This window comes from Podarcis liolepis (assembly GCF_965112155.1).
Source record: "Podarcis liolepis genome assembly, chromosome: 13".
In the NCBI taxonomy this organism is placed as follows: Eukaryota; Metazoa; Chordata; class Lepidosauria; order Squamata; family Lacertidae; genus Podarcis; species Podarcis liolepis.
The window spans coordinates 18,147,416-18,162,136 of NC_139573.1; the positions used below are offsets into that span (position 1 = coordinate 18,147,416).

The 14,721-nt window shown below is 44.2% G+C and overlaps 1 protein-coding gene across 1 annotated transcript; it reads right to left on the minus strand.

Moving 5' to 3' along the window:
- Positions 1-819: 819 nt before the first annotated feature.
- On the minus strand, positions 820-8,924 carry LOC310691923 (urotensin-2 receptor-like). Its single transcript, XM_083472195.1, has 2 exons — positions 7,730-8,924; positions 820-1,080 (listed from the first exon to the last, which is right to left on the minus strand). Exon 1 carries the CDS (start codon positions 8,748-8,750, stop codon positions 7,740-7,742), a length of 1,011 nt encoding a protein of 336 aa, XP_083328321.1. The 5' UTR covers positions 8,751-8,924; the 3' UTR covers positions 820-1,080; positions 7,730-7,739.
- Between the last annotated feature and the right edge of the window lie 5,797 nt (positions 8,925-14,721).

Here is a 14,721-nt window from a genome sequence, read left to right on the forward strand (position 1 = left end):
GCTAACTGCAAAGAATAACCAAGGAATATAGAGGGGCATATACAAATAAATGTACACATTGGATGATTCTGTGCATAAATATACAGCCAAGTTTTTTATAATAAAAAATCTGAAAACAAAATGGGAAAGAACAGCAAGAAATACTTCTCTTCGTTCGTTATGTGATAGGAATTTTGAGGTCTTAGATATATGGTAATGTTCATAAGTGTACCAACCAAGCACATACATAGATCAGCACAGGAAGAATGACCTGAAGCCATTTTGATTCCCAAATTGACCAAATGTTTTCCCTGCAAGTAGGGGGCGGAGGGTCAGGGAGCCTTCCCATTGTCTCAGGAATTGAGTAATCAGCATTTTAATGGGTGACAGACTATCAGGAAAGGCAATTAGATAACCTGGCAAACAGGAAAAACATTCAAATTTCTGTTTTAGACCACCTTTTCTGTGATGTATGTATGATGTATCTGGGGGTGGTCTTGATCTACAGGGTGGCAATTTCAAAAGTCTTTATAAGGCCTTGCGCGCCATTGTTCTGGGTCCCTCCTCCTTTCCTGCGTGTGAGGGGAGCACCCTGTTGCAACAGATCAATAAAGATCAAGCTTACTAGCTGCTTTGCTTCTCAATATTCTCTGGTTGGCCTCTGTTATTTTCTCCTACCAATAGGGAACGTACGTAAGGACTCTATATGGGCTCTCGGATACCCCATAAGGGAAAAGGGCAATTTTTGTTTGCAACAGTTATTAATTTGTTCTTTAGGGAAACATGCCTCTGATCATGTTAAAAGTTTGTCTCAGTGTGAATAGAGGCAGAAGACACAAATGTGCCTTTGCAACAGATAGGAAGAACTTGTGGAGCTGAGGCCTTGCAAGGGCAGGGAAATCACACTTCTCAAGAAACGTACACCTGTTGCTTTTCCACCTGCCGTACGGCGAACAGAGACCCAATGCATAAACAGCAACAACCCAGCAACCCTCGCTTGCGACTCTTGAGATGCAGCCCTGGGATTTGAAGGGTTTTCCTATGTGCAGTTTCTCTTCCGAAGTCCACACTGTTTCTGCAATGGATTAACAGTCTGGAGACCTGTGGACGAAAGAACAAGAAAGCAGAAGAAGGCCAGGAAGCCTTTGATGTCCCTGTAATCTTTAAGTCAGGGGTGGAGAACCTGTGGTCCGGCTGGCTGAGCTGTAAACAGAAATGGAACTCCTGCTGCCTGTTTTTTTCCATGGTCGGTGGCAGAGGGAGGGAGAGCGCATCTCCCCCCCCCCCCAAAAAAAACCCAGGCAATGCATCACACATACAAAGACAGGGAAGAGGACAGTGATTTACATAAAATTTGCATATGCTAATAATCACTGTAATTGAAATTGAAATAGGCAACACCATAATGGAGAAGACTGGCTAGGTGACCCGTATGCCTGCCTGTCCAGCAGCTAACTGGGGGCTAGCCAAGAATCCATTCGCTTTGGACTACAACTACCATGATGCTCAGGTGTTGGGCCTGCTGGCTGGAGCTGATGGGAGTTGTAGTTCAAAACAGCTGTAGGGCACCACTTTCAAAGTCCCTTTAAATTAGGGGTAGGCAACCTAAGGCCTGGGGGCCGGATGTGGCCCTATCACCTTCTACATCCGGCCCACGGAAGTCTGGGAATCAGCATTTCTTTACATGAGTAGAATGTGTGCTTTTATTTAAAATGCATCTCTGGGTTATTTGTGGGGCATAGAAATTCGTTCACCCCCCCAAATATAGTCCAGCCCTCCACATGGTCTGAGGGACAGTGGACTGGCCGACGATTGAAAAAGGCTGCTGACCCCTGCTTTAAATGGAGGACTTCATCAAATAGAGCACTGCTTCCTATAAAAGCAGGTCATCTGGTCAACCTAGGTAGAACATAGACAGTAAGAGGTAGAACCTGACAGTAAGAGCTGTTCGACAGTGGAATTTGCTGCCAAGGAGTGTGGTGGAGTCTCCTTCTTTGGAGGTCTTTAAGCAGAGGCTTGACAACCATATGTCAGGAGTGCTCTGATGGTGTTTCCTGCTTGGCAGGGGGTTGGACTCGATGGCCCTTGTGGTCTCTTCCAACTCTGATTCTATGATTCTATGATTCTATGTGCTTTTGCATGCATAAGGTCCCTAGTTCAGTCCCCACATCTCAAATTAAATGAACTTAGGGATTTAGAGGTTTGGGGAAACAGGTACCGGTACATTATTTGAGAAGCTTACGCTTACAATAAATCTGCACGACTTCAGTTTTAACTTCAGAGCAAATGCTGGATGTGTTCCTCATTTTAAAGTCAGAGTGGAACGTAGCTGAATTTGGAGTACAGTAGTGTGAAAACTCAATTCGGAGATTGCTTTTTTGCTGTTTCTGCAATAGGACATTTCTATAGACGAGTGGGAAGGAGCCCCAGGATCCTTTGCAAGGGAGGGTGGATTTAATCCATCAATATAAAGGCCCAGAAAGATTACTGGTAAATGTTTGCTCTCCTTGTATTCCTATTTATCTGGTTGAAAAAAAAGACTGGTTTTTCAATAATTCCAGGGAAGTCTAAGACTGAAGCAACAGGAAAATAATTTAATTTCTTGAAGTCCTTTTCCTTCCCCGTAATTTTGTTGCACCCAAAGGGGAATACATATATATATAATATAAACAGCATTAAAAACAGTTTAAAACAAATTAAATTCACTACTAAACTGTTTTTACTGGTGTATTTTATATTGCTATAATTTGCCTTGACAACGTCTGGCACAGGGCAGGTGGTAACAACAACAACAGCAACAACTGCAACAACTGCAACTTCTTGGGACAACAAATGATATTAAGCTGACTCTGGAAGTGAGGTTATTTTATTCAGCACATGATTTGTGATAGAGAAGAAGACCGGCTGGGTTCTAAGAACTGATCCAGTCCTGTCTGTTGCAATGACCCAATACTTTTTAAAAAGTAAAAGTTGAAAAAGGGCAATTCACCTCCTCTATTCCAAGTCAGGGTGGGTAAATACTGTGTGTCAATTTCTCTCTCTCTCTCTCTCTCTCTCTCTCTCTCTCTCTCTCTCTCTCTCTGTTTCTCGTTTTTCCATATGAGAAGTTCAGTTCACATTTCTACATCAGATTGCAAATTCCTTTTTTAATCCTCATGAAAGTTCTAGTGTGCATTTCTTTTAGTGTACACATTTTGGTGTGCAATTTGACCTAATATGCACATTTTTGCAAAGCATATTTCACTTATATATGCATTTTATGCATACTTTAGTATATGCATTTTGGTACACATTACTTGGCTGGAGAACTGCATCGCATCATTCAGAGAATGCGAATTTTGAAGGATGGCTGTGTTTTGTTTTGCTTATTGTTTTGAAAAATGCAAGTTAGCTAGATTCACCTTTAAATTTGAACTGAACCGAATCTCTGCTCCCTAATTCTTTTTTTTCCTTCTTTTTCTTTTTTTTAAGTTTTTCCTTTATTACTTTATTATTATTTATTTCCTTTATTATTTCCTTTATTACTTATATACTCAGAAGTATATCTTTACATCATAACTTTACATCTTACAATTATACATATTCCTGTTTTCAGAGTATGTTCGTAATTATTATTATCATAGATCGACAAGTATTACTGTACACACAAAAAAGAAAAAAATGTAATCTTAAAACCATAATATTCCTCATAAATGAATGACTTCCCGTCTCTTCCATTTTGTACTAATAAACTTATTGCCTATATTTGTCCATTGTCTTTTTATTTATAATATTTTCTTATCAGTTTTCCTTTTAAATTTGTTATCCACAGAAACTACTTAAAGGCCGTTACCATTTTCAGATCGCAGCAATTATTCTTCAAGTATTCCTTAAAACAATTCCAGTTTGAGACAAACTCCTGTTTAGATTTATCTTTGATTCTTTTTGATAAGTAGTCTAACTCTGCATACTCTGTTAGTTTTTGTATCGAATCAGATCTGGTGGGTACGTATCTGCTTTTCCAATGTGTAGCTCTTATAACCCTCACAGCTGAGGTGGCATACAGAAAGATTTTCCTTATTTTGGGGGGGTGATATGCAAACCGGTAATACCTAATAAGAATGATTCAGGTTGATGGGGTTTTTTTTGGAATATTCACTTTTGAAATTCTTTTAAGTTCCAGATAAATATCACTCCAAAATGGTTTACTCCCCCTGCATGTCCACCACGTATGTAAAGTATTCCCTACAGGTTCTCCACATCTCCAACAGTTATTATACATCTTAGCAAGTTTACAAGGTGTCAAGTGCCAAAGGTAGAAACTGCTGCCATGAGATGCAAACAGGAGCCTCCTGCGGATTAATGTAGAGTAAAATAGTGTGATGCTTAAAATACTGACATTAAACTAAATATATGAAAATTACCGTATTTTTCGTCCCATAGGACGCTCCGTCCCATAGGAGGCACCTAGTTTTTTGGGGGGGAAATAAAGGGAATTTTTTCCCCCTTTATTCCCCCCCCAAAAGCAGGTCGGGGAAACCGAACCAGGTCGAGGAACAGCGGGATGGCGGCGCTGCGCCTCCTTGCTGTCCCCCGAGCTTGTGGGGCTGGCCCATGTCTGCCCGGCGTGAGGGGCACTCTGCATCAGGGCGCCCCGCCCGCCCGCCGGGCGGCAGGCTGCTATCCGCAGCGTGGGGAGCTTTGCGGGGAACTCCTGCAAGGCTCCCCACGCTGCGGATGTCTGCCGGGCGCGGGGGGCGCTCTGCTTCAGGGCGCCCCTCGCGCTGGGCGGCAGGCTGCTATCCGCAGCGTGGGGAGCCCTGCGGGGAACTCCTGCAAGGCTCCCCACGCTGCGGATGTCTTCCTGAAGCCTGGAGAGCGAGAGGGGTCGGTGCGCACCGACCCCTCTTGCTCTCCAAGCTTCAGCAAAAGCCTGCATTCGCCCCATAGGACGCACCCAAATTTCCCCTTCATTTTTGGAGGGGAAAAAGTGTGTCCTATAGGGTGAAAAATACGGTATATCCCGGTCAACGGTTAATAATTATTTCCCTGGGAGTTATCTCCATTAAATACAGAAGGACTTAAAGAAAAATTGTAGGTTTTCACTGTTAATGTCCAAGGGTTACAATAGTAATATATCCATTTAATTAAAAAAAAATACTAGAGAGCAAAAAGCTAGTGTCAGTTAAATTAGATTCTTTAAAAATAATAACCATATCAAACTGAACCAAAATACTGAAAAAATGTTTTAAGACATGGAATCCAATATATTTAAAATTCATATATAGCTGACCAAAATATAATCTCTTTCCAGTGGTGTAAGTTCAGAAAAAACCTGTCTGTTAATATTGCCTAATTCTAAATATCTTTATACTTTTAAGTTCAAAGGAGATCTATCCCTTAAGCTCTCAGTCAAGCATATTCTGTGGAAAAAATATCACCCTCTCACCTATTCCTGTGCACTGTGCTTTAAAAACTGTAATAGAAGGTGTTTGAGGACTTCATATTATCGTTATGGACTTAGATTTTCATTCAGTAGATTTTGCTACTGAAGAAAGGTTAGTAATTTACAGAACTATCCTGTCTGCATTTTCTCAGAAACAAGTCCCACTTCTATCAGTGGGATTTACTCCCAGGTAAACTGTACCAGTTTACAGGGAGAAGCTTTTGCCCAAAAAAATCTTTTAAGGTTGTGTTTTGCTTTTTAATTAATAGCTGCCCCTCTTTTCTCTGCTGTCTTTTCTCATTAATCTGCCCAGAGGCCTGAGGATAAAGTAGAGCAGGATGGCTAAGCATCATGTGGTTATCAGTTGTTGCTCTGCTGTGAAACTTGCATGAGATGTAAAAGCCACGTTCGCCTGCAATTTGCCACCTCTTCCAGATTCGGGAGGAGGTGGGGGAAGAATCCTTGCTAGATAATTCACATTTCTGCAAATTACTAAATGACTCGGCGAGTTGTCCAATGATAAAGGCTAGAAGCTTGGTTCATTTTAAACAGAACCTGCAGTTCTCAAGGTGCAGCTAAATGTGAAGGCAGCCCAACCTCTTCCAAGCCATCACCTTGATGGCCAGCCAAACTTTGTGGACGACAAAGTTCCAGAGTGAGGAATGAGGCCAAATCACGCTGATCTGGATGCCCAGCACAAATGAACCCTCTACTGCTCATGGATCACGCTTTGTCTCCGTTGCCCTCAACTTCATATGCTCTGAAAGTAGCAGGAAGCCTCACAGCTTTACAAATACAGTGGTACCTCGGGTTACATACGCTTCAGGTTACATACGCTTCAGGTTACATATGCTTCAGGTTACATACGCTTCAGGTTACAGACTCCGCTAACCCAGAAATAGTGCTTCAGGTTAAGAACTTTGCTTCAGGATGAGAACAGAAACTGTGCTCAGACGGCACGGCAGCAGCAGGAGGCCCCATTAGCTAAAGTGGTGCTTCAGGTTAAGAACAGTTTCAGGTTAAGTACGGACCTCCGGAACGAATTAAGTACGTAACCAGAGGTACCACTGTGGCTCCAAGGTTCGGGGAAACGTATGGCTGAACCCCCCATAACTGCAAAATTCCTTCTCTCCTGTCGTTTTTGCTTCTGGAAGAGGGGCAGGGGACTCTTCTGATGGCCACCAGGAGAAAAATGACTGAGGAGGTGATTTAGGGGGTGAGATGTGAGCAGAGCAAGAATTCGGCACACCCTCCCAACTGCCCACGTTGCACGTAACATCAACCCCACCCCCATTCCATCCACTTAGTAAGGAAGTTGTTCGGTGAGTGACCCAACTCTTAACACATGCTGGGGATCAAAGTTTCTGTTGAAAAGAAAACAAGGCCCTATAATGACTCTCAATAAGCCGCGCGGCAGTCTGAGTTTCCAAAGCATTGCACCCTGCAGCGTGGCTTCAGACATAAAGGCAATGCTCAACATTCATCTGGGCCTTCCTCGTAGCTGAGTGGTTGGGCATCTGCTTTGCATGCCAGAAGGTCCCCGGTTCAATTCCTGGCATCTCCAGGTCGGGCTGGGAATTCCTGCTGCCTAAAATCCAAAAGAGCTTCTCCCAGCCATTGTAGACAATAAGAGATATTGGTCTATGTCAGTTCTTCATTTTTCCCATTTGTAAATTTGGTTATCCACATTTCTTCGGCAATTTGTGTATTTTCTTTAAAAAAAGAAATCATGAAAATTCTTCAGCATTTTAAAGTGAATTTCTCCTAATAATCACACTTTTATGCTGTTTTGACTAATGGATATGTTGTTGCTAGGAATTTATCCTAATACAATGAATCACTGCATGCTGTTTTCACTAATATATCAATTCTAATGCAGACTTTCCCATAACATATGCTTTTTGTTGTTGTTGCAAACATTAGTTGAGAAACCCCATTGCAAAATTCAGATAAGTGTGGCATTTGAAGGATGGCTGGGTTTCGGTTCTCATATTGTTTTGGAGAGTGCAAATTTAATTGAACCATATTTAAATGTCTTTTACTTTTCTTTGTTTATTGCATTTCTATCCCACTTCTTTTCTCCAAGGTTCAACCCCTCCCCATCTTATCTACACAACAAGCCTGGGAGGTCGGCCGAGTGGGGATTTGAACCCAGGTCTGTCTCCCAGGTCCTAGTCCTACACTCCAACCACTGCACCACGCTGGTGCAAATGGAATAAAAATCCTCTCCCATCCCTAGGAGACAGCCCTGAGCTTGATGGACCAACATTCTGACTCAGCAATAAGGAAGCTCCCTGTGTTTTTCAGGTGCCTTTCATTCCTTACCTGCCTCGGCTCAGATGACCTCCTGGCCTTCTCCTTGAGGTCTCTCTCTGTTCTGGAAGCATCGCAGGGAAGTGCGTGATGACCCCCTTTGGCGGGCGCGCAGGTACTCACGGTAGTTGCGCGTCAGCAAGGTGTAGAGGAAGGGGTTGATGCAGCTGTTGCCGTAAGTCAAGCAAGTCACCAGGTGGTTGATGGAGATCTCTGTGTGGACGGGGAGGTGGGCAGCCTGCTGGCAGTAAAGAGGCAGGAGCTGCCAGACCCAGAAGGGCAAATAGCAAGCCCAAAAGGCCAGCACAATGACGAGGATGAGGAGGAAGACCCGGTTCTTTGGAGAGCGGCCCAACCCGCCGCGCGTCTGCGACACCCAATAAGTCCTGGCCAAGCGCCAGTAGAGGGACCCGATGATGATGCCGGGAGCCACGATGCTGGTGCTGAACAGGACGCTCAGGTAGACCCTGTACTGCTCCTCACTCCAGGTTGGGGAGCAGAGACGCCGGACGGGCACGCCGTCCCCCACTGCCCGCTCCTCCTGGTGGATCATCACCATCATGGGCAAGGCCAGGGCAAAGGACAGGAGCCAGATGGCCAGGGCCAGAGGTCGTCGGCAGCGCCGCGCACGCCTTGCGGCCTGGAAGGGGTGGGCCACGGCAGCGTAGCGCTCGCAGCTCATCAGGGTGAGCAGGAAGATGCTGGCATGCATGGTGAGGAGGTCCAGGCTGAGGAGAACCCGGCAGCCGGCCTCGCCGAAAAGCCAGTCCTTCACCAGCCCATTGTGGACAATGAAGGGGGCCGTCGACAGGTACAGCAGGTCGGCCAAGGCCAGGTTGACCAAGTGGACACGGAGCGAGGAAGCTGAGGGTGATGCCCGCACCACGGCCAAGGCGTAGAGGTTTCCCGCCACACCGGTGGCACACATCAGGCTCAGCACAGCTCCCAGGGCTGCGGCTGACTCACCTCCCTCCGACACAGTCCCGTTGCCCAGGGGCACCCACAATGAAAGGTTGGTTGTTGGTGGCTCCATGGAGAGATGGCCGAGGGTAGGGTGTCCAGGAGAACTTCTTAACGTCCCCCCGGGCCTTCAGAGAAAGCGAGACAGCAGAACCTTGCTCTTTTCTGACCTACCTACTTATTGTTTTAGCTGCACATCTATCTTTCTTCCAGGCTATCTCTGTGTCCATTTGTCTACCTATTTTTCTTCCACTTACTTCTGATCCTCCGAGAAAGAGAGAGAATTTGATCTCCGTGTGCAAAGGTTTTTCTGTGGGGGTTCAGCTCCCCAAAGACCTTTCTTCTGTGTGGTGCACACGGTCTCTGCTCCACATCCAGACATGAAGGGCTTTTTGTTCCTCGCCTTGTTCCTCCGCTCAGTGTGTCCAAAGCTCAGCGGTGGCAAGAGGTCTCCAGAGTGTGCGAGGAGTATCTCTGAGTGTCTGTCTGGGGCTGCGAAGAATTCTCTTCTCCTGCATTCCTCGCACCCTGCTAGTGTCGGTATGTTGGGGTCGAACCTTGACCCGGCCCCACACGGGGAGCACAGCTCTCGGCTCCTGTCTGAACTGAAGAACCTGTTTATTTCATCCTTGGGGTGGAATTCTGACAGCGTGTCAGCAGAAGGGACTGTGGGGCGGGCAATGGGACAACGTACGGGGGTCCGATTGGTCCGGAGTTTGCAACAGTAGGAATCGCCACCTCCTTTTTCTCCCCCACACCAAACAGGCAGACACCCAGGGTCCAACTCCCTGCTGGCATAGTCATGCAGCTTTCCATGGAATGATGCCAACCAAGAGAGAGAGAGCGGAAAAAAATAACCAAGAGATAGAAAGACAGAAGGAGACTGTATGGATCAATGGACAAAAGAAACTCATAAATGCAAAAGCAGAGAGAGAGAGAGAGAGAGAGAGAGAGAGAGAGAGAGAGAGAGAGATGGGAAGAAAATGAGCAGGCAAGACAGGGACCACCAGACCCACCTCTTGTTCATCATCAGTTTATTTATATAGACCACTTTTCCAGAAAAATTGTGTTCACAACACATACCAACTGAACAATAATAAATACAATTAATATGTATCTACAAAAACATATGAATCATGGGTATTCATAGGACTATAAATACAGAAATCCATGCAACATTATATAAAACATTACATAAAACAATACAAAAAGGTGTAGCCTAACTTATCAGTTCAGGAGAAAGAATGTCCATCACAAAAATAAACTTGATAGCACAGTGGATACCTCCGTTTTCGAACGTAATCCGTTCCGGAAGACCGCCCGAGTTCCAAAACGTTCGAAAATTGAAAACTCAGTACGGAAGCCATGTGGCATGTTCAACTTCCGAGGGAAGTTCAAAAACCAAAGCATTTACTTCCGGGTTTACGGCTTTCGAAAGCCAAGGTATCACTGTATACAAAATGGAGGATTGGGTGCAGATCACTCTCCCCAAAGGATATTAGATCTGTTCCTGCATCAAGGTAAGTGGTTGGGAATAGATGGCCTTTCTGTATTATTAACAATGGATTTTCATATCTACCTCTAATTCATAGTCCCACCCATAAAATAAATATTTTTGACCTTTTTTTTGCCTGCCTAGTTTAAGAGAATTTAGGGATTAGCGATTCAGCTAGGGTCTACTTTGTCATAGATGTCATACTTTCTTGTCCTTTCCTCCCCAAAACGCTTTGTTTTGATTTATGGAATAAGGATGTTTTGTTCACCATCATGAAATAGGGAGAACTTCAACAACAAGTCCTCAACATAGTAGAATGCCTTATTATTGATTTGCTACTTAAACATATTTCAGACTTCTCTTTCAGCTTATCAGGAGCCCCACTCTTCACCATGCAAAAAGGCTGTCAAAGTTAGAAGATGAGCTGTGGTTTTTAGATCCCTGAATATCCACCAAGTGAGCCTTCACCAACCTGGTGAAGGTCATTCAACCCCTACGAACAGGTAGTGGGGCCCATGGGGCTGCAGGAGAGAGGAGAGGAAGGAAAAGTCCTGTGGCATGAGATGCCTGTTCCATCAGTGGATAGACACTGTTGGATGTCACCTACAGTCTGAATTTTCTGGCTGCTAATGTAACTTATGATTTATGATTGTGTAAGTCACCTGGTATGTGTTATGCCCTAAAAGGAAGGCTGCAGTAAGTACTGCGGTTATTAAAATTGGGCATATGGAAGCAATAGGATGACTAAAACCCTATTCTTCTTGGAATAAAAATAGTCCAGACCAAAAATATGGTTCCAAAGCTTTACTAACAGAACTTGTTCCAAAACAGACTTACAACAATTAGGATACATCCAAATAGTTGCCTAAAATCATGTGTTTGTCCAAGCATAGGCAGAACATCATAAAAATATAAAATTACTTCAAACAGAACTGAAAGCAAAGTTCTTTCTCTCCACACAGACTCCATTACAATCTGACTGTATTCTCTCCAGAAGAAACACCATTAGCACATCCTTCGTCTTTGGTGGCTTGAGAACAAAGATTTGGCTCACACAAAATGGCGATTTGCAACTGAATACCCCTCTCATGTGATTTAAGTTAAACACCACAGTGAGAGAGTAGCAGAGATACATTCTCAGTTAATTATCCCTTTATTAGGCACTCAGAAAGTCTCACTTAGCTTCAATGGAGTTTTCTATGGTCCCTTTAGCCATACACATACAGAGTTATTTCCCTTTTCAATGTACAATTAAACAGTTATACTTAATAAGTGTGTGTGTGTGTGTGTGTGTGTGTGTGTCACTGAACATTTATGCAATTTGACCTTTAATGAGGCTGCATATATTCTTTAACTGAAACAGGGACACGTGTCTATTAGCCCTATTCTTATGCCCAGAATCACTGCCTGATTCTGCTTCTCTTACTTTCACATTGTTGCAGATTGTTAAAGACTATACCACTTAATATAGGCATAGGGAACCTTTGACCCAATAGATGGTGTTGACTTACAACACTCAACCACACTGAGTGTTGGCCCAAGCGGCCAGGCTGGTTGGGGTTGATGGGAGGTGTAGTTTAGCAACATCTGATCTAACATATGCTATATCCATTTACTCTGCAATAAGCTGTGCTCAACTAAAAGGGTGTGGGTTCCTTTTGTTTAATGATATACTGGGGAAATGTTACTGGTCTGCAATATAGCTAATATGTTAATTTCTGTTTCTCTCCGTTTCTCATTTTTCCAGTCGTAAATTTGATTTTCCACATTTCCACATCATTTTGTGGTGTTTTTTTGTTTTTTTAAGTCCTCATGAAATTTCATAAGCAAATATGCATTTTTGCATTCAATCTTGCCTAATATGCACATTACCCCCTCCCAAGCTATTTCCCTAATATAATAGACATACCTCAACAGTTGCAATGTGTGAAAAGGTTTTCTGTATGTTGCATGATGCTTTAGTGCTCATGTGCAGGCATACACATGCTTTTGCATGACAGGCAAGACACATGCACAAGCACACGCCAAACAGATTCAGAGATTTAACTTCCAGAGATTCTGCAGAGGCAGCTGAACCCTGAAGAATGGCATCTGTATTGTCTCCAGTGTACAAAAGCCCTACACGGTGATATTCTTCTTGATTTTATGGGAAATCATCTTAAAGGGTTTTACCTTAACCAAAAGGTGAACAATAACTGGTTTTTAACAACCGCATGTGACCTTTTTTGCCCGAAACCAATCTGATTAAAAATCCATTTGTGGGGACAACCAGTTGCAGTTATTTATCAACAAGGATGCAAGCAGAAGATTCGATTGAATGCTATAGCAAAGTCTTTAACTTTGGTTAAAATCACAGTTTGTACTGTGTTTTCATCTTCAGGTACAAACAGTGCATGAATGTGTGGATTTACTACACTGGAGACAATACAGATAGTAATTTTGCCATGGAAGGCAATGACTAACAGCTTAGTACTAAAACAGATTTTTCATGGAATTTTCAGTCTGTTTTGCTGCCCTTTCTCTGCATTCGGGCACCCCCACTGGCAGAGTCAGTAGTCAAGTCTTCTGTGTTTACTGGTGTTGGGGAGAGAAGAGAGGCTGAACTCGGATGTCTTCCAGGACTTCTGCTCTGGAAGAACACTCTGAGTAATTTTCGGGAAAAATCCCACTGAGATGAAAGGAAAGGCAACAGCAAAAGAAAGTCCCAGCTCCCATGCACAAGCACATATTTGCTGATTCCCCACCTCCTGACTCATCCAGATTGCCCCCCACGCAATTGCCATCCACCGTCCAGAAAATGTAATGGTACAGAAGGCTTCACCTGTTGAATTTGCGCCTGCTACATCAAGAAGTCTCCATCAGAAAATAATAATAGGGGAGGAGTTATGCTTCTAATAACAAAGCACTTTGGACACACTCACGGTAATGCCCCTCAATGTTATTACACCCTATATATATGTTATATCACACACACACACACACACACACACACACATTACGTTACGATATAGAAGCGATGCGGCCACGAGCTGGCAGCTTGAAAGCAAAACATAATGGGAATGTTGGGACTGTTTCCGTGGGAAACAGAGGGACAGTCTTTTCACAGTGCAAAGCACCAGAATTAGCTCAGAGTGTAATATGAGCTGTACAGGAAGTACAGCAGGAGGAGTTTGTCTCTCTGCTGTTGGAGTTTGAAGAGAGCAGACGTGTTTTCTGTAACACTGCAAAGACAGAAATAAAGGCATGTAAATACGTTTCTGTCTATCTCTTTCCCCTGCCCGGGGGGGGGCAGGAAAGAGTGGTGTGTTCTTCTCACGCTGAGGAGGATCGCCGATCGTGACCTCTGCCTGGATCCTGCCGGAGAATGCAGACAGGGAGGTCAACCGGTGATTCAAGCCGGGTGCCTGGAGAGTGGCCAGTTTCTCCTGATAATGGCTTGAATCCCAACAATATTCACATGTCCTAGGTGTGGGAATTATAAAATATAGCAGCAAAGGATTCTGGGAGTTTGGTTCAGTGTAGAGCTAAGAACCTCAAGGACCGCCTATCATCTTCTGAAGCCTTTCTTCGTGTGCCTCCTCCCCGAGAGGTCCAAATGGTGGCAACACGAGAAAGAGCCTCCTCTGCAGTGGCTCCCTCTGTGGAATGCCCTCCCTAGGGAAGTTCCCCTGGCACCTTCATTATACACCTTTAGTCTTTTTAACCAGGCCTTTGATTGATTCGATTGACATCTGATGCCCTTTTAAAATGTGGTTCTTTGGGGGGGTGTTATTAAGTTGTTTTTATTTTGATTATATATACTGTGGTTTTATATTTTGATTTTGTTCTGTGAACTGCCCTGAGACCTCCAGGTGTATAAATTCTAACAACAACAACTACTGGTGTGCCATGGCATTCTGGTCCAATCTGTCAAAAGACTTCATTTCTCCTGTGAAGACGCTGTGTATATTTAACAAGGCAATGTCCGTGAGCAATGCATATGTCTCTAGCTTGTGAACGTGCTGTTATACACATGTGAAATGCTTGTGCAACCTGAGTGAATCCACAGGCGGTCTTTGCCCAGTTGCCTTTTTGAGCTGTATTTGGACACCATTCTGTCAGGCATTTGTGGCTGTGTGGCTTGAATGCGTGTGTGTTTTATCTGCCGAATCTACTGTTCAGAAATGTGTTGTTGCTGCTATTATTATTATTATTATTATTAGGGAACGAACATGACTCACTAGACTGCTATCATGTCATGTGCCCCTCTTTCATATAATATCTGTACCATTTATGAGGTGCCCTCTCCTCCATTCGTCCTGATGGCAGAGCCTCGCCCCACCCTTCTTCCCCTGCCCTCAGATGTCCCCCATCCACTTGCTGTCAGTCTCTGCCTTCTCCTACCCTCAACCCCGTCTTAGGCTGGTCACCAGCTTGGCTTGAAAGGAGGTTATTCCTGGCTTGAGTTGTGTGGATTATACTGAGGGAGGGGGGAAGCATATGGCGGGGGATTCCTCGCCAGCAAGCCACAGCCTCAGCCAAAGCAAACTAGGTTGGCGCTGCTGGGTTT